Source organism: Podarcis gaigeae, assembly GCF_964106915.1.
Source record: "Podarcis gaigeae genome assembly, chromosome: 2".
Taxonomy (NCBI): Eukaryota; Metazoa; Chordata; class Lepidosauria; order Squamata; family Lacertidae; genus Podarcis; species Podarcis gaigeae.
Genome location: NC_139679.1, coordinates 116,251,627 through 116,275,665, shown reverse-complemented (window position 1 = coordinate 116,275,665; position 24,039 = coordinate 116,251,627). Strand labels below are relative to the sequence as shown.

The window sequence follows — 24,039 nt, the reverse complement described above, 5'->3', positions numbered from 1 at the left end:
AGTCATTTTGGACTCACAGCTGTCCATGGAGGCACAGGTTAATTCTGTGTCCAGGGCAGCTGTTTACCAGCCCACAGACTGTCTTGCCAGCGTGGTGCATGCTCTATTTATCTCACGCTTGAACTACTGCAATGCGCTCTACGTGGGGCTACCTTTGAAGGTGACTCGGAAACTGCAATTAATCCAGAATGTGGCAGCTAGACTGGTGATTGAGAGTGGCTGCCGAGACCACATAACACCGCTCCTGAAAGATCTTCACTGGTTCCCAGTACGTTTCCGAGCACAATTCAAAGTGTTGGTGCTGACCTTTAAAGCCCTAAACAGCCTCGGTCCTGTATACCAGAAGGAGCGTCTCCACCCCCATCATCCAGCCTGGACACTGAGTTCCAGCGCCGAGGGCCTTTTGGCGGTTCCCTCGCTGTGAGAAGTGAGGTTACAGGGAACCAGGCAGAGGGCCTTCTCAGTAGTGGCGCCTGCCTGTGGAACGCCCTCCCAGCAGATGTCAAGGCAATAAACAACTATTTTACTTTAAAAAGACAACTGAAGGCGACCCTGTTTTTAATGTCTGATGCTGTATTGTTTTTAATGTCTGATGCTGTATTGTTTTTAATATTCAGTTGGAAGCTGCCCAGAGTGGCTGGGGTGTAAGTAATAAATTATTATTATTATTATTATTATTATTATTATTATTATTATTATTATTATTATGAAGGCCAGGCCAGGATGAGAGAGGTCAGTAATTGTCCTTATTTGCTTTAACCATTAAAAGAGATCCCCAGTATGAATTCTTCCAGCATTTACATTTAAAGCACCATCGTCAATCCCTGGTGTTCCAGCTCAAAATCTGACCCTGCAAGTCTAGGCCTGTTCTAGCTGGGAAGGTCAGAGGTAGAGCAACTGCTTTGCATGCAGGTTGCAGGATCAATACCCGACATCTCCAGGCAGGCCAGGAAGGTGCCTGAATCCCTGCAGAGCCACTGCTAGTCAGTGTGAAAAACGGGTGATTCAAGGATGGGTGTTAATAGTACAGGTTCAGAGCCATCGCAAACGGGTCACTGACAACAGCTTGGTCTTTTTTAAAGTTCCTGAAAAGGGTAAATCTGGACTAATGGGGGGTTGGGCGGGGATATGGGCTGGCATAAGGTGAGGAGCGCTTAAGGTAAAGGTAAAGGTACCCCTGCCCGTACGGGCCAGTCTTGCCAGACTCTAGGGTTGTGTGCTCATCTCACTCTATAGGCCGGGAGCCAGCGCTGTCCGCAGACACTTCCGGGTCACATGGCCAGCGTGACAAGCTGCATCTGGCGAGCCAGCGCAGCACACAGAACGCTGTTTACCTTCCCGCTGGTAAGCGGTCCCTATTTATCTACTTGCACCCGGAGGTGCTTTCGAACTGCTAGGTTGGCAGGCGCTGGGACCGAATGACGGGAGCGCACCCCGCCGCGGGGATTCGAACTGCCGACCATGCGATCGGCAAGTCCTAGGCGCTGAGGTTTTACCCACAGCGCCACCCGAGTCCCTGAGGAGCGCTTATCCCACCGTAAACAACCATCTGGAAGCACCCAATTCTGAGCTAGAAATAGGAAGTTGCCTTATACCAAGTCAGACCACTGGTTCATTTAGCTCAGTGACCTGGCAGTGGTTCTCAAAGGTTTCAGACAAGACAGTCAGTCAGAGCCCTGCCTGGCAACACCGGGGATTGAACCAAGGACCACCTGTGAGTGAGGCAGGTGCTCTACAACAGCCCTTCCTAAGCTAGACAGGTCCATGGTCTCTAGACAGACTTGGTCTCCTACAAGCCTGTGAGAAGAGCAGGTCTCAACCTTTGTCCGCAATGCAAGCACTCAAGAGGTGGTCTCTCTCGAGTGGATTCTCTTGTGTCGTCTAAGGGATGCTTTGTGGCCGAAGCTCTGCCCACAATCCGAGCACTCGTAGGGCTTCTCGCCTGTGTGGACCCTCCTGTGATTGACAAGGTTGGAGTTCGTGCTGAACTTCTGCCCACAATCCATGCACTGATAGGGCTTCTCTCCCGTGTGCACCCTCTTGTGATTGACAAGGTTGGAGCTTGTGCTGAAGCTTTTCCCACACTCGGCGCACTCAAAGGGTTTCTCTCCCGTGTGCGTTCTCTCGTGGATGAGAAGCTTGGACCGGCTGATGAAGCTCTTCCTGCAGTAGCTGCACTTGTGGGTTTCTTCCCCGGCTTGGGTTTTCTTCCCCGTGTGAAGCCTTTCGTGTTTCCGGAGGTAAGAGCTCGAGATGAAGCTTTTCCCACACTCCGCGCACTCGTACGGCTTCTCCCCGGTGTGGGTTCGCCCGTGTATAATGAGGTCTGCTTTCTGATTGAAGCTCTTGCCGCACTCCAGGCACTCGTACGGCTTCTCTCCCGTGTGCGTCCGGATGTGGATGACGAGCTGGGGCCTGTGGACAAAGCTCTGCCCGCACTCGGAGCACTTATACGGCTTCTCCCCCGTGTGCACCCTTTTGTGAGTGATGAGGTTGGAGCTGGAGGTGAAGCTTTTCCCGCACATCGGACACTCGTAAGGCTTCTCTCCCGTGTGGGTTCTCTCATGTACGATAAGGGAGGCCTTGTCGCTGAAGCTCCGCCCACAGTCCGAGCATTTGTACGGCTTCTCGCCCGTGTGGACCCTTGTGTGCTTCATAAGGTTGCAGTTGGTGCTGAAGCACTTGCCGCACTCTGAGCACTTGTACGGCTTCTCCCCGGTGTGGGTCCTCTCGTGGATAATCATGTGCGCACTGTTGTTGGAGATCTTCCCGCAGTAGGTGCACGTGTATAGCTTCTGCATCTTCTGGTTCCGAGGGAAATCAAAGCTCCGGCGCAAAACGCTGCCCCAGTCAGGGCCTGTCCTTTTCCTCTTCGCCTTCTGGCTTCCCCCGGGGAAGGTGCTTCCTCTGGTGCTCTCATCACAAAGAAAAGCTTGGACCTCTGCTGAGTTCTCCCGGTGGCTTTCTTGACTCTGTTGATCCCCTGGCATCTCTCCCAACCCACAAACCTGGAAAAATTTCCCATTGAGTCTTGCCAAGGACACTCCGCTGATGCCCACTTGTGGGTGTCTTTCAAAGGGGAAGGACTCGCCCCCATTCTCATACGCTTGGTCGCTGCCTGCCGGAACAAAGAGAGAATCAAAAACTCACCTCTACTCCACACTGGAGGAAAAACCCTCAAAGCTGCAAATTGGATCAATTATCAAAGCTATTTTATACTGCCACACTCATATAGGAACACAGGAAGCTTCCTTATAATGAGTCAGAATATTTGTGGGGAAAACAGAAGCTTCTTTTACTACGAATTTTAGGTCCAGAAATACCAAAGGAGCGGAAGAGACTGCTTTATGTACACTACGACAGCTGCGCAAATACTACTTGCTCAAAGATGGAAGGAAGATAAACTACCTACAAAGGAAGAATGGCTGACAAAGATGGTGGAGTATGCTGAAATGGCCAAAATGACCGGGAAGATCAGAGATCAAGAAGATAACAAATAGAATAAAGAATAAAAGAATAGGGGAAGTGTACAAGTTACTTAAAAGAACATTGTAAACAATTATCCGGACCGGGGACATTCTCAGCCTCAGTTGGAGATGCTGGGAATTGGGAGCCTTCTGCATGCCAGACAACTGCTCTACCACTAAGCTATGGCCCTTCCTTGTTTCCTTTCTGTAACTAAGCCTAACAACATGTGATTTAATTTAATACTTCTCCTTCCTCTTTCTCCATGCAAGCATGTAACACATATTTACATAAACTGTGCTTATGAATTAGTTGATGGCAGTAAAGTTTATGGAGAAGAAAACTTTAAAAGACTGTCATTTTGTTATTTTGTCGATGGGACAACTGTATTGTGGCTTCCAAAGAAGATAGTACTATTTGTATAATCTACGGCTCACTGGCATATTGAATTTTATATGTATTTTATTTCGCATTATGGTTTTAACTTTGCTTTGTTTGCCATCCCGGCCTCTCGCAAGAGGGACGGCAGGGTCAAAGAAACAATAACAGCTAATTCCTTGACCTCACCAGGTAGGGCTGACAGGAAGCCTGAAGGTTTGGTACCAGTCAGCGTACAGTAGACAATATTGAGCTCAATGGACTTTGATAAAAGACAGCTTCCTGTGTTGCTGCTACTACTAATAACACTATATTCTTCTAGAAGGAAATTTAATAAACCAAATGCATTAAATAAAATACATCAATTTTAAAAAGGAACGTGGCAAAGGGCATCTAAGGCCTTTCGGTTTGCAACTGAAGCTAGAAAAGCTCTCCCTTTTCTAGATGATGCTCGGCCTATCCTAGTCAACCAGAGCAGCCACTTGCTCCATGTTGTATCAAGCTCTGAAAATGGAATGAGAGATCTAAAGGGCAGAGACCCGGGTGCCACTCAAGGCTTTCCTCCCAATGCAAACGGCAGCTGCAGGAGAGCTGACAACAACCCACCCCTTGAAAATGTTATTTGCATTAACACACACACACACAAAAAAAAAACCACAGGCGCGGTAAATAAATGCGAAGAGGCATTTCATATCACATCTGGGTCTGAGAAAAGGAGGGTGAAAGTTGGGCTTTCCCCCCACAATAGCATTCTCCCAAATTGATCCCTTCAGGTAATGCTAGCTGCAGATGATGGGAGTTGCAGCTCAAAATCCCTCCAAGACACTAGATTGGGAAGTGGCTTTTTCAGAGCTTTCACTGTCAAAAGCAGTCTGATAATTTCGCCACAGAAATTGCAAAACGACCAGAGGATCCAGACCCCTATCCCTTACCCAGAAAGCTGGCCTCCTCTTCACTCTCCTCCTCAACCTCTGCAGAGAGATGAATGTTTGCTGTGTCAAACAGATCTTGTTCGGACTTTGGGGAATTAGCAATATCTTCTGCAGGCCAAGACACCTGGAACAGAAACACGGGTGCAAATCCAGATTTATTTATTTAAAATTTGTATACTGCAGGTCCCAGGATAAAATTACAATATATATATATTGTAAAAATATATATATATATATATATTATATTTTGTTTATATATATATATATATAAACAAAAAATACATAATGAAAACAAAAACAACCCAATAGCCCCCACAACACATTGGAAGGCAGATTAGTGGAGACACTGCTGTATTTCGATAAACAGCATCTGAATAGCACTTTAGACCACAATCCTATACACACCTACCAGGAAGTGAGTCCCACTGATCTTGTATAAATAAATGGCTTATTCCTTTCCATGTTTAATAAGCCAAGGTACAATCACCTGTCCTGAACATGGGCATCATCTCAACAAACATTACAACAATCTTACACTGCAGATGGGAGTGTTGAAACCACAAGAAAAATCTAGATCCCCCCCCCCTCCCACCGGGGAGCAAACAGCATTTTGGACAGGGTGGGGGAGCAATTTAGATCAGGAAGACGGTGTGATAGGAAGGAAACCTCCTTCGCCACAGCTGCTATACTGATGAAAACCAAATTCCCCTGAAGATGCTTTGAATGCCTCCAGATATTTGCTCTAATAAGCCTTTTTTAAGGATTAGAGAGAAATGCAGTGAGGACGATGGGCCTGTCCATGAATCTTTGTCACTATAGCTCAGGGGTGCCCAATCCTTTTCCAAAGGGGGCCAGATTTGATGAAGTGAATATGCATGAGTTCTTGAGCTTTTTTTTAGGGTTGAAGTTGTTGAGCTTTTTTTTAGGATCTTACCCCAAATTTTTTTTATAACCCAGAGAAGGAACTGCCTGTAGGGGCTGACCGGCGGGCCGGATTATGCTCCCAAAACGGGCTTTGGATGTGCCTGCTATAGCTAAACAGAACCTCCATGTCTAGAGGAACTGGACCTGAGACCATGAGATGCTGGAGACCCAGGTGAGAGGAGGGCACTTACCTTTCCCGGAAGCCCCTCGGTGTCTTGCAGCTGCAGCAGGAAGTCTTCAGCGAGGGCCGCCGCCTGGGCGCAGGTCTCTGGCCTGCCTCCCTTGACCCAGCTCTGCATTTCCGCAGGCAGGATGGTCAGGAACTGCTCCAGGACCAGCAGCTCCACCATCTCTTCCTTGGTGCGCCTCTCTGGCTTCAGCCACCGGGAGCAAAGTTCCTGGAGCCGAAGCCAGGCCTCTCGGGGCCCCTCGGCCTCCTGGTAGCAGAATCGCCGGAAGCTCTGCCGCTCCATCTCCGACCTCAGGTTGGCGTCTTCTTCCTCCTCGTCCAGGATCTCCTCCTTCACTTTCACAGAGGAAATCTGCTCCCCTCCTTCCTCGTGTGCCTCCCCACTCCGGTCTGGCAGGGTCTGGTCTGTCCCCCCTGCTCTCCCACTGGGCCACCGACTGGCATCCACAGCTCCCCTGAAGGAGGCCGGGAGGACACCATCTCCAGAGAGGGTAGGACTGGGAGCCTGTGGGGTTTCCCACCGTGAACGAGGGGGGTGCATCGTCTTCAGGAAATCCTGCCACTGGGCATCCCAGTGCTGCTGCGGCTCCTCCTCCTCTGACTCCTGCTTAATTTGATGTAAATCTGCTTGAGACAGAAGGTCCCTGACGGTCCCAACTTGGCCCACAGGAGATTTTTTCCCTTTGGATTCCAGTCTCGCCCTTTGAATGGGTCTCCTTGGCCCCTTCTCTTCCATTTGTACGCTGCCCTGCTGGAAAAGAAATCAACACAAAGTAAAGTAACAGTATAGAATAAAACTCAAGAATAAAAACAAAAGCATATTTTTTAACCATTACAGTGGTGCCTTGGGTTACATTGCCTTCGGGCTACGTAACCTTCTGATTACCTTTGGGTTACTTCCTGGTTTCGACGCTCGCACATAGACAGAAGCGCTAAACCACACAGCGCGCATGCGCATGGGCAGTGCCTTGGCCTGAGGAAACTTTGGGTTGCAGATGAGCCTCCGGAATGGATTATGTCTGCACCCCGAGGTTCCACTGTAGTCAGTTTTTGAAATATATTATTACTCCTAATTCTTATGTTCAGGCTGTGAATGACAATGTCACCCAAATGGCCCCACCCATGCACAAGAGGAAGTTATCCAGACCTGGGGAAACCCCAAGGTTTATGGAAGTACAAATAATATTTGGGGGTGGGAGAACCAAGGCAGTGGAAGGGAAATCCAAAAACAACCCAGTGAGAGGACTGAGCATGTTCAGTGGACAGGGAATGCTGATCCAGGCTGCAACTTCTAGCATGTTGGAAAAGAAACAACAGATCTTTCTATAGGGTTAAGGCTGTGACAGACCGACCTAACATTTAAAGTATATGACTTCACCCAAGTTCTTAAGGGTGCTGGGAACTGTAGCAATAACCTACCGTTCCCATGATTTTCTGGGGGAAGCCACGTGCTTTAAATGTATGGTGTCTGCACAGCCTAAGAAACAAACAAAGAGAAGGAATATTGACCAACAAAATCAAATAACCCACTTCATGTGGCCTGCTAGTCCCTGTGGTTTCCATCTCTTGGTCTCATCATGTGATGAACCTCTCTGTCTGTCCCAGAGAGAGATAGAGGTGTCTAAAGAGCCCTTAAAGGTAAAGGTAAAGGGACCCCTGACCATTAGGTCCAGTTGCGGATGACTCTGGGGTTGCCGCGCTTATCTCGCTTTATGGCCGAGGGAGCCGGTGTACAGCTTCCGGGTCATGTGGCCAGCATGACTAAGCCACTTCTGGAGAACCACAGCAGCACACATAAACCTTCCCGCTGGAGCAGTACCTATTTATCTACTTGCACTTTGACGTGCTTTCGAACTGCTAGGTTGGCAGGGGCAGGGACCGAGCAATGGGAGATCACCCCGTAGCGGAGATTCAAACTGCCAACCATCTGATCGGGAAGCTCTAGGCTCTGTGGTTTTGACCACAGCACCACCCACGTCCCTTAAAGAGCCCTTAGAGAGATCCTTTAAACTCCAATCTCAGCAGGAATCAGCACAGTGCTGAAATGGGATAGAAGCCCTGATCTGGAGATAAATGATCCCTCTGGCTGCTCTTTAAAGAGGATTTCTAAAGAACAATCAGAAGGGTCTTTTTTCTTAGAACTCATTGCTAATTCAGAGGGTCTTCTTGTGCTCTTATTTTTCCCCACCCAAGAACTGGGGTTGGAAGGTCTAAACATGCTGATTGTGCTTGCAAGACTTGTATGTATGCTAGATGGCATGTCTGTGAGTGTGTGCAGCACCTCTGGCATGTGTGCATGTGACTTTATGGTCTGCATCTCTTTTCTGTGTGCGCATGCATGTGCATACATTGGCCTCAAAGCTCACTGGAATGTGGCCTCCAGAATCAATGCAGCTTTAAGGCCATAAATGTTTTGTTCCTCCTGCTCTATCAGAAAGAACAATCAAATTTGACACTATCAGGAGGAGAGAACTGGATCTACAGAGTTAATGCTCTCAACATCCTATGGACACAAACTGCAATGAGATTTTCCTTCAATTGCTTTGAGATATTTTTCTGAAAAATATGAAACAGTATAGAAATGAGTAATAATCTGAACATGAACAGCTAATTTCAATTTCGCCTTCCTCAGTCTTTTACAATACTGTCTTCAACGTTTTTATTATCATTAATTCATTTCCACATGCCACACTTCTTAAGAATCCTCCTTTCCTCTGCATTCTCAAAACCGTCACCCACTTCAACTCTTTGTCTGAAAACTCAGCCATATTACTGGGGAAGGTGGAAGATAAAACCTTTAACAAAACATGCTTTAAGGCTCTCTCACTTATCTACACGCAGACACACTAGCTTTGATAGCTTGGGGGAAAGTTCAGATGTGTTCTCCAAGGAATGGATCTATCAGCTGTTTTATAAGCCCTGACTAATAAAGGCACAGTGTACCTTGATTTGAGACAGGCAAAATATGCCATTTCCTTGCTAAATGAACCTGACGGACATCATTGCCACAAGATGCGGTGATGGTGGTGGCAAAGAGAGCTTTCAAAGGCGATCAGACCAATTCACCAAGGAGGGCGATAGGTTTATCAATGGCACTGGCAGAGGGAGGGGACAGGAGTAGTGGTCTGCAAAGGGTGTCAGGGGGCTGCAGGGTGAGAGGGACACCTCCCTGTTGCACTGCTCTTCCTCCCCCCCCCCGCCTCCCCTTCCCTCTCCGCCGTGGGGAGGACCGTGGAAGAGGACGGGGCTCCCTGCTGAGGGACAGGGAGAGGGGCGGCAAAAGCCCCAGCTACGCCGCTGATCCGTGAGCGACTATATGCATCGTCCATCGGGAAGCAGCAGCTGCCTTGGACCCCTCATTCTGCCCCTTGAGCTCAGGACTGAAGGGAGCAGCTCCCCAGGGTCTCCGGCAGGGTCCGTGCCAGCCTGAGCCAGAGATGTTTGCCCCTGTGCCCTCCTGCAGATGCCCTGCCCCTCAGCTGCGCCCCTTCCCCTTCCTGCCCGCTTGGGGGGGGGCGCCCTGCAGCCTCTGGGCCTGATCCTGCCAGGGCCACGTGCTCTCCTCCCCCCCCCCCCGCCTCCTGCACCTCGGACTCCTCGCTCCGTCCCTTCAGCGGAATCCGGCCCCTCTCCGGGGAAACTCGCCAGGCCACGGGCCGCTGCTCCTCCGCTCTCCTCGGCGGGGACAGGAAAGTGCAGCCGCTCTCGAGTCCCCCTGGCTGGCCCCGTTTCCTGCGTCTCTAGGCATCGGAGCTCGCTGGCTGTGGGTTGGGCCCTGGGAGGCTGCGAGGCTGGATGCGCCCCCTTGCGCTGTCCCTCAAAATTTTTTGTATCATTGGAATCTACCTGGCATCTTATAAGATATCCAGAATGTTGCACAAATAAGTCTCCTTCTGATCTGATGTGCAATCAATCACAATCTGATGTGCAATCCTCATCACTAAATATTTTCAGAAAGCTGGGACGATGCCACCCTGCAGCCATAGCTGTCAACTTTCAGATTTGAAAATAAGGGATCAGCAGACTCGAAAATAAGGGATCAGCAGCCTCACCTCTCCCGGGTACAGTCTACAGGATATCTAACAATCCGGGATAGCAGCGGGGAATGGCGCTGGAAAAAAGGAATTTCCTGCAAAAAAAGGGAAGGTTGACAGCTATGCCTGCAGCTCGAATGTGTAGCTGGAGGAGGCAGTCCAGTTCCCAGCTCTGCTGGTTGGGATCATGCAATCACTTAGCTCCAGCCACCGACCTTTCCAAACCCTCCAACATTTCTCTGATGAAAATAGGGACATCCCATTCCATAAATATAATTTCCCTTTTATACACCACACATCTTATTACGTTGCCCCAGCCACTCTGGGAAGTTTCGAACATATATAAAAAACATAACAAAACATTAAACATTAAAAAACTTTCCTATACAGGATTGCCTTCAGAGGGCCGGGGGTTGGATAACTCCATTCTCTAATTCTAAACAGTGGCACTTGGAGGGTTTCTCTTTCCCTGCTTTTTCTTTCGCTGCCTCTGGTCTTCTGCATCCATTTAGCAGAGGAGGAGAGTGGTTTTGGCCTTATACTTCTCCACCCTCCACCCCACCCCCAATATAACCAAAAACACCAGGAGACACACACACACACCATTTTGGAGTGAGGACCAAAAAAATAAAATCGTTTTATTATTTTATTACTTATTTTTCTAGTTCAATCTACCGTATCTTTAAATTTTATTGTTTATAGTCTGTGGCCACCACAATACAATATGAGCACAAATCACACAGCTGCAAAACAAAAGACATTGCATGCACCAGACCAGGATAAATCTATAGCGTCCCAAATTTATTTTCACGGTTGTTTCAATGGGAAGGATATAGGGCAGCAGAGACCAGGTGGTGAGGTCCAGATTAGAGTTTCTATCTTCCTTGACTGTCTGCCCTGCTGTCTGAAGCTGATGGGAACTGGACAACAACATCTGGGGACACCTCAATGGTTATTCTGTGATATACAGAATCAATAAAGGATTAAGGCACTGATCCAGAAGAGAATGAACTGAGAAGAGGCCCCACTGAATTATCTTGGAGCAACTGTAACTGGAGTGTGTCAGTGTGATCTGTCTGAGGAAGATCACTATATAATACTAATTTATTATTTATACCCTGCCCATCTGGCTGAGTTTCCCCAGCCACTCTGGGCGGCTCCCAATCAAGTGTTAAAAAAAGTACAGCATTAAATATTTAAACAGGGCTGCCTTCAGATGTTTTTTAAAGATAGGATAGCTGCTTATTACCTTCACATCTGAAGGGAGGGTGTTTCACAGCGTGAGTGCCACTACTGAGAAGTCCCTCTGTCTGGTTCCCTGTAACCTCACTTCTCGCAATGAGGGAACCGCCAGAAGGCCATCGGCACTGGATCTCAGTGTCCGGGCTGAATAATGGGGGCGGATATGCTCCTTCAGGTACACAGGACCGAAGTCGTTTAAGGCTTTAAAGGTCAGCACCAACACTTTGAATTGTGCTCGGAAACATACTGGGAGCCAATGCAGATCTCTCAGGACCGGTGTTATGTGGTCCTTGAGGCCACTAAATGTTAACAAGCAGAAACCTGTGCAGGAATAGAGACAATACTGCTGATGTGAAAGAAAAATATTTCATAACAAACTATAAGAGAATTCAAGGGACAACATGCCCGTGTTTGAATAAGCAGAAGATTGTACAGTGGTACCTCATGTTACATACACTTCAGGTTACAGACTCCTCTTCTACTCTTCTCAGTTATATGATTATGAAAGTAAAGCTCTTTTGAATAGCCGCTGTATAGTCTGTAAAAAGGAACTATCAACTAGAATAGCTGTTTGGCTTCCTAACTATAAGCTACTCTGTTACTTTGGATATCATAAAAAATCAGAGACAGACTGATTTTAATGTTGTATACAGTGTAAGGCTGGGGAATTGAGAGGTGGGGAGAGTGAGCGGGGGAAGGGGTAGTACACTTTCATTATTTTACAAAGTTCATATGCAAGGTGTTTGTGTCAGTGTGACATGGGTAGCTTCTCTTCCTTTTCATTTATTAGTTTTCATTGGCAGTGAGAAAGATCGGGGCCCCCAGGGCATAGTTGGTTGCCTTCAGTGACTGCAGTAAAGGTGGCGGAGGCTGAACCATTTTGAGGACGTGAGTTGCAATTTGACATCAACTGGAGGGGCCACAGGTTACCCAACAGATCCGTTTTCAGCGCCTTCACCTTCTCCTGGCACAGCTGCCCTTGGAACTCTTCGTACTGAATGTGCTTCGTCCTGTAGTGCCTCTGCAGGTTGGCCTTCTTCAGGACGGAGAGGGCCTCACCACAAATGAGGCACACGGGCATGCCTTTCAGCTCCACAAAGAAATAGTCGTGTGTCCATCTTTTTTGAAAATGCGGCACTCCAAATCTATCTTCCTCTTCTTGTGGACACATTGATTGTGTCCAGAAACAGACAATTAGGCAGACGGAGCTGTTCTAATATGGGAATCCTATGCTGCCTATAGCCAGCCCTGGTCAGTAATGTGTCCGCAGCTCTTTGAGCCATTGAAGTTTCTGAGCTCTTTTCAAAGGCAGCCCCAGGTAGAGTGTGTTAAAGTAACTCCTACGCAATGTGGCACCAGACTGCTTTCTTTTTTTGTAATTATCTGTTTGTTTTAAATTCTGTAGCTTAAATTCTCTTGATGCTTGTTTTTTTGAGAAGGGTCTCTTACAGACACAAAGCAATGATTTTCAGTGCAGCTCCTTAACTCTGATTGCGCCCTCACAAAGCCCCTTTTTGTGTGGGGATTTGGATCCAGAAAAGGAGAAGACTGGGAAAGGCCATGGGGAAGGGGAAGCGACAGAAGGGATGGCAAGGCTCCAGATGCTCCCTTGGACCCCTCCCCTGACACCAAGGGGAGCTCCTCTTCTGGGGCTGAAAGCATTGGGGTGGTTTGATTTTATCAGTATTGCAAGGAAGCATAGAAGGAAAGGTAAAAAACACCTATGCGGTTTATTAAAGTTTATTAAAGTATCTGTGGTTTTTCCCTTGTGTGAGTTTGTTGATGTATTCTAAGTGCTCCAGATTGACGGTAGCTTTTTCCACATTCCATACATTTAAATGGTTTCTCCCCTGTATGAGTTCGTTGGTGTATTCTAAGTGCTCCACTTTCACTGAAGCTCTTTCCACATTCCATACATTTAAATGGTTTCTCCCCCGTGTGGGTTCGTTGGTGTATTCTAAGTGATCCACTATAAGTAAAGCTCTTTCCACATTCAATACATTTAAATGGTTTCTCCCCTGTGTGAGTTCGTTGATGTCTTCTAAGTGCTCCACTTCGACTGAAGCTCTTTCCACAATCCACACATTCAAATGGTTTCTCCCCCGTGTGAGTTCGTTGGTGTCTTCTAAGTGCTTCATTTTGACTGTAGCTCTTTCCACATTCCATACATTGAAATGGTTTCTTCCCCGTGTGAGTTCGTTGGTGTATTCTAAGTGATCCACTTTCACTGAAACTCTTTCCACATTCAATACATTTAAATGGTTTCTGCCCTGTGTGAGTTCGTTGATGTATTCTAAGTGTCCCACTTCGACTGAAGCTCTTTCCACAATCCACACATTCAAATGGTTTCTCCCCCGTGTGAGTTCGTTGATGTATTCTAAGGTATCCATTTTCACTGTAGCTCTTTCCACATTCAATACATTTATATGGTTTCTCCCCTGTGTGAGTTTGTTGGTGTACTCTAAGTACTCCACTTTTGCTGAAACTCTTTCCACATTCAATACATTTAAATGGTTTTTCCCCCGTGTGAGTTCGTTGATGTATTCTAAGGTATCCATTTTGACTGTAGCTCTTTCCACATTCAATACATTTATATGGTTTTTCCCCTGTGTGAGTTCGTTGATGTATTCTAAGTGATCCACTATCACTGAATCTCTTTCCACATACAGTACATTTAAATGGTTTCTCCCCTGTGTGAGTTTGTTGGTGTCTTCTAAGTTTTCCACTTTCACTGAAGCTCTTTCCACATTCAAAACATTCAAATCGTTTATCTCCTTTGTGAGTTTGTTGTTGTATCCTCAATTTCTTTGTTTCCCCCCATAAATTCACATGTGGCTTCATAGAATTCTGACTTTCATCTTCCTCATCTGTTTGGGAGTCTGGGAGGAAAGAGAATCCTGTTAGACTTTCAAGAAAGACAAAAAGGGAACTGAACACATGTCAATTCCAATCTGCACCTTCTCTCATTGTAACATCTTCATTCTCCACTGTCCTCTCTAGGTTCCAAATTTTTTGCAAAGCAGATGAGATAATGGCAAGAGCAACACATGATCACTCGTTTCAAACTTAATAAAGCAACATCGTTTTATAATACAGATCTATGGTGGAATTGTCTTATTAGACACATCTATTTTTTCTTTCTGAAGTGAAGAAATGATGTCAGGCTCAAGTAACAGTGTCTCCCATGTGAAATAAATAAAACTTAAGTGCTACATGTAACTGTAAAAATATTGCAATATATTGGAACCTAAGAAGAGCCTGCTGGATCAGGCAAAGGCCCACCTAGTCCAGCATCCTCTTCTCACAGAGGCCAACCAGATGCCTGTGGGAAACCGGCAAGCAGGATTGGAGCACAAGAGTCTTCTCTGCCTTCGTGTGCTTTCCAGAAACTAGTATCAAGAAGCATTATTGCCTAGACCACGAGGGCAGAGCAGAGACGTCAGTCTTATCCTTTTCTTCAAGCTATCCATGTTGCTGGCCATCACTGTCTCCTGTAGGATAGATTCCATAGATGAACTACGCTTCTGTTTATTCATCTTTTGCAGCCCTTAAAGGCTGATAAATGTATTATGGCCTAAGCTTTTGTGGGCTGCAGTCTGACAAAGTGGACTCTTGACCAGGAAAGCTGGTGCCACTATAAACTTCTGAGTCTCTTTGTTGGCTTTGTGTACTTATTTTGAAATTTGTACCATGCTTGTACCACAGTATCTCCATGGAGCTTAGGGACGGACAAAATTACAGGGCGTCAGCTCCATGAATCTCAAGCCTCTCGTGCCTCCGCAGACAGAGCAAGAGAGGTGATTCAGTTGTCTGGCAGGGCAAAAAGCCCAGAATAAAGTATAAGATATTAACTGATGCAAAAGAAAGAGGGGGATTTGCCCTGCCGGACTTAAAATTGTACTATGAATCAGCAGCGTTCTGTTGGTGAAAGACTGGCTACTTCTTGAGAATACAGACATTTTAGATTTAGAAGGGTTCAATACTAGGTTTGGTTGGCATGCATATATATGGTATGACAAGGTAAAAACTCATAAAGGCTTCAAAAACCATATTGTTAGGAAAGCTTTATATAATGTTTGGATTCGTTATAAAGATCTGTTGGAAAACAAAACCCCAAGGTGGTTGTCGCCAATGGAAGCCAAAGAGGCGAAAAAACTTAATATGCAATCTAAATGGCCGAAATATGGGGAAATTTTAGAACAAGAGGGTGATAAAGTCAAATTACAGAGTTATGAGAAATTGAATTTCAAAGTACGAGATTGGCTCCATTATTATCAAATAATGGAGGTATATAAACAGGACAGAAAAATTGGCTTCCAAGTGGAAAGATCAAAACTAGAAACAGAATTGTTAGATCCCAATACTAAGAATTTGTCAAGAATGTATAACTTGTTGCTGAAATGGAATACACAAGATGAAACAGTTAAATCAGCTATGATCAAGTGGGCACAAGACATTGGTCATAATATTATGTTTGCTGACTGGGAACAGTTATGGACCACTGGTATAAAGTTTACGGCATGTAATGCCTTAAGAGAGAATATTATGAAAATGATTTACAGGTGGTACATGACCCCAGTCAAGCTTGCAAAAATTTATCACTTGCCCAATAACAAATGTTGGAAATGTAATGAAACTGAAGGTACCTTCCATCACCTTTGGTGGACATGCCCGAAGATTAAGGCCTTCTGGGAAATGATCTATAATGAAATTAAGAAGGTACTTAAATGTACCTTTCATAAGAAACCAGAGGCTTTTCTCCTGGGCATGGTCGGCCAATTGGTGTCAAAGAGAGACAGGACTTTTTTTATGTATGCTACTACAGCAGCAAGGGTACTTATAGCAAAGTATTGGAAGACACAAGAACTACCCACTCTGGAAGAATGGCAGACGAAGGTGATCGACTACATGGGACTGGCCGAGATGACTGGCAGAATCCGTGACCAAGGAAAAGAGACAGTGGAGGAAGATTGGAAGAAATTTAAAGTTTATCTTAAGAATGATTATAAAATTAATGAGTGCTAAAATGTCGAGGTTAGAGAAAAAAGAGGATTACAGCTGTAAATGATTAGGTAAGAGAGAAGGGGAAAGAAAAGAGTAATTAGTTAAATTAAGGGAGGATTTGCTGAAAGAAATTTGGAAATAGGGATGCAGAAAGGAGAGGTATGGGGAAGTCGGAGAAGTAATGTTTATGAAAAGAAGGTTTTGAAATTATATTTTTGTGTGTTTATGTGTGTGTTTGTCTTTGTATAGTGTATTGTATTGTGTTTAATATGTGTTGGAAAATCAATAAAAATATTATTTAAAAAAATGGAATGTGAAGCAGGGGAGGAGCAGCCAAGCTGCAGCAGGAGGAAAGAACAAAGAGCAGGAAGAGGGGGTGACGGGGGGGGGGCACAGACTGTTATCTCCAGTTTGAGCTCCGACACAGAGACCCCGGAAATAGCCTGTCCAAAAAATCGTAGACTCGAGAGAATCTGCGAGAAGAGGGGAAAAGAAAGCGGGTTGGCGCCTCTGGTAAGGGCGGAATTCCTCTGATCGGGAGGAATTTGTCTCGTGGAAATTCGGGTCTGGCCGCCACGGCGAAGGCCCACTAAAAATCACAGGCGTGTGAAGCCTGTGAACGTGGGATTCGGCTGGCACCTTTTGCGCCTCCCCTACTCACAGGGAAACCCGGTTTTGGGGATCCGGAGCGACGTGGGGTGAGCGGCGCAGTGCTTCGAATTGATTGCTTCTTCCACGGAGCGAAGCCACATAGCTGTTGCCGGAGAGCGCTGACTTTTTCCTGTGGACAATTTGATCTTAAAGCAACTACCCGTGAGTAGAGCGGAGAATTGGATTTTTAAACGTCTTAACTTGGTGTCGAAACGGGGAGGTCCAAAACAGGAAGTCCACCTTCCCCTTTTGTAAATAGATTGAAGCAATGAGGATGCAAGCTGAAGTCACGGAAAGTCTATTGTAAAGGACTAAATTTCCATCGGTAAAAAATACTAAACCCCCCTTGGTGGCAGGAGAAGATGGGGGAAGGTTTTGGACTGAATATACCTGCAGGAGAGAGCGAACAGTGTTAAAATACCACCGCTCCGATCCTGGAAACGGGCTGCCAGCAGGACTGACGTGCTTTAGAATGCTCATTGACCGTGATTAGAACGTTCACTGACAGCTAGTTAAATAAGAGAAATACATTGTTTCCCATTGTCACCGTCTGTGTTTAAAAAGGAGTAAAAGTAACTGAAAATTGAAACTAATTTTATTGTTTGAACTGTGTCTAAAAGGACCAATACAAATAGAAACTGTTTCCCTCTAGAGGAAGCCTTTGAAACTGTTACAAGAGCTGAGCTGGGGGAATTTCCAGCTGCAAGATAAAAAGCTGTGAGATTCTGGGACTGACCTTGAATCAGTTAAGAATGTCGGCAGAAGAGGCCTTAGCGGTTGCATTAAGTAAGATAAATGACTCACTGGAACAGCTTAACAAGAAGGTGGATGTGGTAACTACCAAAATTGATAATTTGGGACAAAAAGTGAACATCAATACAGAAACTATTCAGAAATTGATACAGGAATCTACTTTGACATGGCAAACTGCGGAGAAGGCTAGGGAGAAAGTTGTTGTCATTGAACCTAAAGTAACACAACTGGAGAGAGAGAGAGAGAGTCCCAGCCTTACAGATGCAACTTGATGATCATAAGTTGATGCCTTCTATGATTGAATTTAAAGAAAATCAGATTTCGAGGATCAGAGCTCTACCTGAACTGGAGAAGGAAAGTTTGATAGATCCCCTCACACAGGAATTTGCTGGTTTTTAGGACCTGGACTTGGGGCAAGAAGAGATTAAAATTGTGAGGGCCTTCAGACTTGGAGAAATTTTGAAAGACGTCCCGAAATATCTTTTGGATCTTAGTTTTAACTACGGAGATTTGGTTGCCCTGTCGAGAAGGAATAAAATCATCTCTAGGTGGGAGTTTTCCCGAGATCTACTCTTCAGTCTCAAAGGAAGGAAAATAAAAATAAGATCAGTAGAAGACAAAGTAAAGTGCATGTATAAATACGAAGAAGACTTGCAAAAGGGACTTGGAAAAGACTTAAGAGCCTCGGACAGAAGATTACCAGGTTGATGGACTATATGGAATTGGCTGAATGACTGGCAGAATCCGAGACCAGGGAGAAGAGACGGTGGAAGAAGATTGGAAAAAGTTTAAAGACTATTTATGGAAATATTGTAAAATTAATCAGTGTTAGAAAAATGTTGGAATGAAGCTATACGGCTTTAGTAGAAATGTTAGAAGGAATGAACTACAAGTAGATTATTGGAGTATTAAAGGGAAAATAAGGTTAACATATGTTAAGACAACTATATGACAGAAAATAGAGGAAGATGGAAAGGAATTGCTGAAACAATTAATAGAAATGGAATACAAAAAGGGAGGTGTGAGGAGGTCGTTGAAACAAGTGAATGTAAGATATGATATTGAAATGGTATGATGTGTGTTTTAAATTGTTTTTGCTTTGTTTTGTTTAGTTTACTGTGTTAGTGTCGTGTTGTGTATTGTTTATACATTGTATTGTATTGTTTTTTTCTTTCCCCCCTTTTTTCCTTTCCTTTTTTCTTTTTTGTAATCTTTAAAAGTAATAAATATTATTTTTTTAAAAAATTGGAGGCTCGAGAGAATCTGCGAGAAGAGGGGAAAAGAAAGCGAAAGTGGGGGCTTCTTTGCTGGAGGACTCGGCAACTGCAAGCTGGGATGAACAGGCTGAAGACTGAGCTCCACAGTGATTTATGAGTTTGAGCAATAAACCTGAGATAATTACTACTGGAGTTCTCTTGCCTCTGTGCGGGAGAACCAAGCCATTACACTGTGGGAAAATGGTTGCTTGTACATAAGAGCATGAGCAAAGTTCTTATTATTGCAGGGTGCTTTCATAGCTAAAAGCATCCTTGGAGCATGATCAACGCGTGAACAGCTCATGCTGTCCCAAATGATTGGCCCACGTAACATGGCCTGATCGGCTACGTGGCCTGGTGTGATGGCATGGCACTGTCCTTAACTGCTGGCTCAGAAAAAGTTGCATTCCTTGTATTTTGTATCTTTCTGACTTTACACAATAAAGGCTGTGCTGCAGCAGCTCTAAGGCAGCCAGAATTCTTCAACCCATCTCTGTGTTAGACTGATTCTTACTGATGGTGAGCTGGATCTCGTCATTACACAGGGGCGCTAAAATTATTATCCCACTCACTCACTCACTCACTCACACTCACTCCCACAAACAACCCCAGTCTGTAAGATTGGCAAGTTTACACAATTTGCTTATAATACCAGACGCTCTTTGACTTTATATGCCCAATCCTAAGTGTAGAGCCTCCAGCCACAGGAATCGTGTATCATGATAACGGGTCCTTTGTCCCTTAACCCCACCAAACTGGGAAGGTGCATGCATCTATTGTGTTTTGATGCTGGTGGAATGTATCATTCTGACCCTGTCTATAAAAAATAAGAGTAACAGAAACAATTTAAATGCATTAATTATAAATAGTTATGGGAAGCATTTCCATTCCCCTTCACCCATTGTTCAGGATTGGTGTGCAAAATCATTATCATCAATTATTCCTGCTGTGGAAATAAGACCTAACATTACAAAGCCTGGAGGAAGAAAATCTGCCCCCACTACTTTAGAAAAAGGATTCAAGAAACAAAGAGCTGCTTTGGAGAAGGCCTCACCCTCCTCCTCCTTAATGTCAGGAACTTCCTTCCATTTGTCTCCTCTCCATCTTTTCCTCTTTCTCCCTCCACCATCCATCTATCACTGTCCCCATCTCCTCTAACCTGGAACTCACCAGATTTCTCCAACGGTCCTGGGAGGGAATGCTCGGAGGTTGTGGGGAGGGATGTGGGAGACAGCCTGACCAGGTCAACCGTCCATCTTCCTCCTTCCATCCTGGCCAGGGTTGCAGGTTCAGTCTCAGCTAGGTTTGCGGGTTCAGCTTCCTGAAGAGCACAGAAGCCAGAGCAAGTTGCAGCTTCCTGGGAGGGAGGGAAGAATCAGCCAAGGGAGTCTGAGAGCCCCTGCAGGGATTCTCCTGCCCAAGACATTCCGCTGCCCCTGGAGAAGCCCCAACTGGGCACCCACTTCCCAAGAGCCTCCACCCATTTTCGATCACCTTTGGCAATTCCTTTCACCTGCCTGTCCCACCTCCCTTCCTAAGGCTGGCATGGTATGCACATTAGTGGCCTGAGAGGAGATCCCTTGGAACTTAAGAGTTAATCTGCAAAGGACTGCTTTGAATACATGGGTGGCCCTTGCATGGAGAAGAAAGAATATTCACCACCATAGCTAAACAGGACCTCAATGTCTAGAGGCAGTGGACCTGTGACCTCCAGGTCTTGGAAACCCAGGTGAGAGGAGGGTACTTACCTTTCCCAGAAGTCCCTCAGTGTCTGGGAGCAGGGTCTGGTCTGTCCCCCCTGCTCTCCCACTGGGCCTCCGACTGGCATCCGCAGCTCCCCTGAAGGAGAGGACACCATCCCCAGAGTGGGGAGGACTGGGAGCCTGTGGAGTTTCCCACTTTGAACGAAGGGGCTCCATCATCTTCAGGAAATCCTGCTTCTGGGCCTCCCAGTGCTGCTGCGGCTGCCCCTCCTCTGCCTCCTGCTGAATTTGACGTAAATCTGCTTGAGGTAGAAGATCCCTGATGGTCCCAACTTGGCCGGCAGTAGGTTTCCTTCCTTTGCACTCCAGTCTCTCCCTTTGAATGGGTCTCCTGGGTCTCTGCTCTTCCATTTTTATGCCACCCTGCTGGAAAAGAAATAAACACATCTCCTGATCTGATCATAGGATAAAGATCTCTGTCTGTCCTGGAGAGAATGGTGCCTAAAGGGCCCTTAGAGAGAACTTTTAAACTCCAATCTCAGCAGGAATCAGCACAGTGCTAAAATGGGATAGAAGCCCTGATCTGGAAATAAATGATCCCTCTGGCTGCTCTTTAAAGAGGATTTCTAAAGAACAATCTGAAGGGTCTTTTTTCTTAGAACTCGTTGCTAATTCAGCAGGGTCTTCTTGTTCTCTTATTTTTCCCCACCCAAGAACTGGGGTTGGAAGGTCTAAACATGCTGATTGTGTCTGCAAGACTTGTATGTATGCTAGATGGCATGTCTGGTGAGTGTGTGCAGCACCTCTGGCGTGTGTGCATGTGACTTTATGGTCTGCATCTCTTTTCTGTGTGCGCATGCATGTGCATACATTGGCCACAAAGCGCACTGGAATGTGGCCTCCAGAATCAATGCAGCTTTAAGGCCATAAATGTTTCGTTCCTCCTGCTCTATAGGAAAGAACAATCAAATCTGAGACTATCAAGAGGAGAGAACTCCTGGATCTACAGAGTTAATGTTCTCAACATCCTATGGACACAAACGGCAATGAGATTTTCCTTTAATTGCTTTGAGATATTTTTCTGTCTTTTTTTCTATTTTTTATGTTTTGTATTGCATTTTTCTGTTTTTATTTGATTGTGATAATGTTTTTTCCTTCCTTTCTTTTTTTTTTGGTTTTGATTGTGAAGTTTGTTCTATTGTTCAAAATTGCAATAAACATCTTTTTAAAAAAAAGAGATATTTTTCTGAAAAATATATAGAAATGAGTAATAATCTGAACATGAATAGCTAATGTCAATTTCGCCTTCCTCAGTCTTTTACAATACTGTCTTCAACGTTTTTATTATCATTAATTCATTTCCATATACAGAATTTCCTGTGTATATACACATTTCCATATACACATTTCCTGTGTATCTGAAGAAGTGTGCATGCACACGAAAGCTCATACCAAGAACTAACTTAGTTGGTCTTTAAGGTGCTACTGGAAGGAATTTTTTCATTTCCATATGCCACACATCTTAAGAATCCTCCTTTCCTCTGCATTCTCTAAACTGTCACCCACTTCAACCCTCAGCCTTCATCTCAAAACTCTGCTGCCTTACTAAGGTGGAAATAAAACCTTTAATGAAACAGGCTTAAGTCTGTCTCACTTATTTACACGCAGACACAAGAGGTCACTAGCTTTGACAGCTTGGGAAAAGATCAGATGCATTCTCTGGAGTATAGTTCTATCAGCTGTTTTAATTGCCGTGACAGATCAACAGAACCTCCATGTGTAGGCACAGTGTACCTTGATGTGGGGCAGATAAAAGAAGCCATTTCCTTGCTAAATGAATCTGATGGACATCATTGCCACAAGATACGGTGATGGTGGTGGCAAAGAAAGCTTTCAAAGGCGATCAGACCAATTCACCAAGGAGGGCGATAGGTTTATCAATGGCACTGGCAGAGGAAGGGGGGCAGGAGTAGTGGCCTGCAAAGGGTGTCAGGAGGCTGCACAGTAAGAGCCCCCCCCCGTGCTGCACTGCTCTTCCTCCCCCCCCCCGCCTTCCCTTCCCTCTCCCCCGTGGGGAGGACCGTGGAAGAGGACGGGGCTCCCTGCTGAGGGACAGGGAGAGGGGCGGCAAAAGCCCCAGCTACGCCGCTGATCCTTGAGCGACTATGTGCATCGTCCATCGCGAAGCAGCAGCTGCCTTGGACCCCTCATTCTGCCCCTTGAGCTCAGGACTGAAGGGAGCAGCTCCCCAGCGTCTCCGGCAGGGTCCGTGCCAGCCTGAGCCAGAGATGTTTGCCCCTGTGCCCTCCTGCAGATGCCCTGCCCCTCAGCTGCGCCCCTTCCCCTTCCTGCCCGCTGGGGGGGGGCGCCCTGCAGCCTCTGACTCCACTCGGGGCCTGATCCTGCCAGGCCCACCTGCTCTCCTCCTCCCCCTGCCCCCCTCCTGCCTCCTGCACCTCGGACTCCTCGCTCCGTCCCTGCAGCGGAATCCGGCTCCTCTCCGGGGAAACTCGCCAGGCCACGGGGCCGCTGCTCCTCCGCTCTCCTCGGCGGGGACAGGAAAGTGCAGCCGCTCTCGAGTCCCCCTGGCTGGCCCCGTTTCCTGCCTCTCTAGGCATCGGAGCTCGCTGGCTGTGGGTTGGGCCCTGGGAGGCTGCGAGGCTGGATGCGCCCCCTTGCGCTGTCCCTCAAAATTTTTTGTATCATTGGAATCTACCTGGCATCTTATAAGATATCCAGAATGTTGCACAAATAAGTCTCCTTCTGATCTGATGTGCAATCAATCACAATCTGATGTGCAATCCTCATCACTAAATATTTTCAGAAAGCTGGGACGATGCCACCCTGCAGCCATAGCTGTCAACTTTCAGATTTGAAAATAAGGGATCAGCAGACTCGAAAATAAGGGATCAGCAGCCTCACCTCTCCCGGGTACAGTCTACAGGATATCTAACAGTCCGGGATAGCAGCGGGAAATGGCGCTGGAATAAAGGAATTTCCCGCAAAAAAAGGGAAGGTTGACAGCTATGCCCGCAGCCCGAATGCATAGCTGGAGGAGGCAGTCCAGTTCCCAGCTCTGCTGGTTGGGATCATGCAATCACTTAGCTCCAGCAACCGACGTTTCCAAACACTCCAACATTTCTCTCATGAAAATAGGAACATCCCTTTCCATAAATATAATTTTCCTATTTATACACCACACATCTTATTACGTTGCCCCAGCCACTCTGGGCAGTTTCCAACATATATAAAAAACATAATAAAACATTAAACATTAAAAAACTTTCCTATAGAGGATTGCCTTCAGAGGGCCGGGGGTTGGATAACTCCATTCTCTAATTCTAAACAGTGGCACTTGGAGGGTTTCTCTTTCCCTGCTTTTTCTTTCGCTGCCTCTGGTCTCCTGCATCCATTTAGCAGAGGAGGGGAGCGTTTTTGGCCTTATACTTCTCCACCCTCCACCCCACCGCACCCCCAATATAACCAAAAACACCAGGAGACACACAC

At 46.1% G+C, this 24,039-nt stretch overlaps 2 protein-coding genes across 9 annotated transcripts in view; both read right to left on the bottom strand.

Annotated features, from left to right (window-relative positions):
- Positions 1-728: 728 nt before the first annotated feature.
- LOC310837317 (uncharacterized protein) lies at positions 729-23,253 on the bottom strand. 4 transcript variants are annotated; one of them, XM_083723706.1, is made up of 4 exons: positions 22,989-23,253; positions 5,891-6,640; positions 4,776-4,899; positions 729-3,118 (listed from the first exon to the last, which is right to left on the bottom strand). In XM_083723706.1, exons 1-4 carry the CDS (start codon positions 23,148-23,150, stop codon positions 1,842-1,844), a joined length of 2,313 nt encoding a protein of 770 aa, XP_083579832.1. In that variant the 5' UTR covers positions 23,151-23,253; the 3' UTR covers positions 729-1,841. The 4 variants fall into 4 exon arrangements, with proteins under 4 accessions (XP_083579832.1, XP_083579833.1, XP_083579835.1 ...); XM_083723707.1 differs by having other exon boundaries at positions 5,891-6,637; XM_083723709.1 differs by lacking the exon at positions 22,989-23,253 and adding an exon at positions 9,477-9,640 and having other exon boundaries at positions 5,891-6,637.
- Positions 12,433-24,039, bottom strand: part of LOC310837389 (uncharacterized protein) — a 53,796-nt gene continuing 42,189 nt past the window's right edge. For 3 of the 5 annotated variants that reach the window (XM_083723928.1, XM_083723927.1, XM_083723929.1), the window contains one exon: positions 12,433-12,528. Coding sequence is in view for 2 of the 5 variants with exons in the window: in XM_083723931.1 (XP_083580057.1) it covers positions 12,909-14,044; positions 20,000-20,186; positions 20,578-20,943 (1,689 nt within the window). In the remaining 3 variants the exon portion in view is untranslated. Of the gene's footprint in view, positions 12,529-12,780; positions 14,045-19,999; positions 20,187-20,577; positions 20,959-22,326; positions 22,928-24,039 lie in introns of those variants that run through there. The other 2 variants (XM_083723931.1, XM_083723930.1) reach the window with 2 other exon arrangements.

What these genes read in the sequence shown, in the direction of transcription:
- LOC310837317 (XM_083723706.1), bottom strand. Translation starts at nt 23,150, where the DNA reads ATGCCTAGAGAGGCAGGAAACGGGGCCAGCCAGGGGGACTCGAGAGCG. An exon ending in CCGAGGGGCTTCCGGGAAAG is followed by an intron (nt 4,900 to 5,890) that starts GTAAGTGCCCTC and finishes TTTCTGTTCCAG; the next exon opens with GTGTCTTGGCCTGCAGAAGA. An exon ending in AGAGGAGGCCAGCTTTCTGG is followed by an intron (nt 3,119 to 4,775) that starts GTAAGGGATAGG and finishes TTGTTCCGGCAG; the next exon opens with GCAGCGACCAAGCGTATGAG.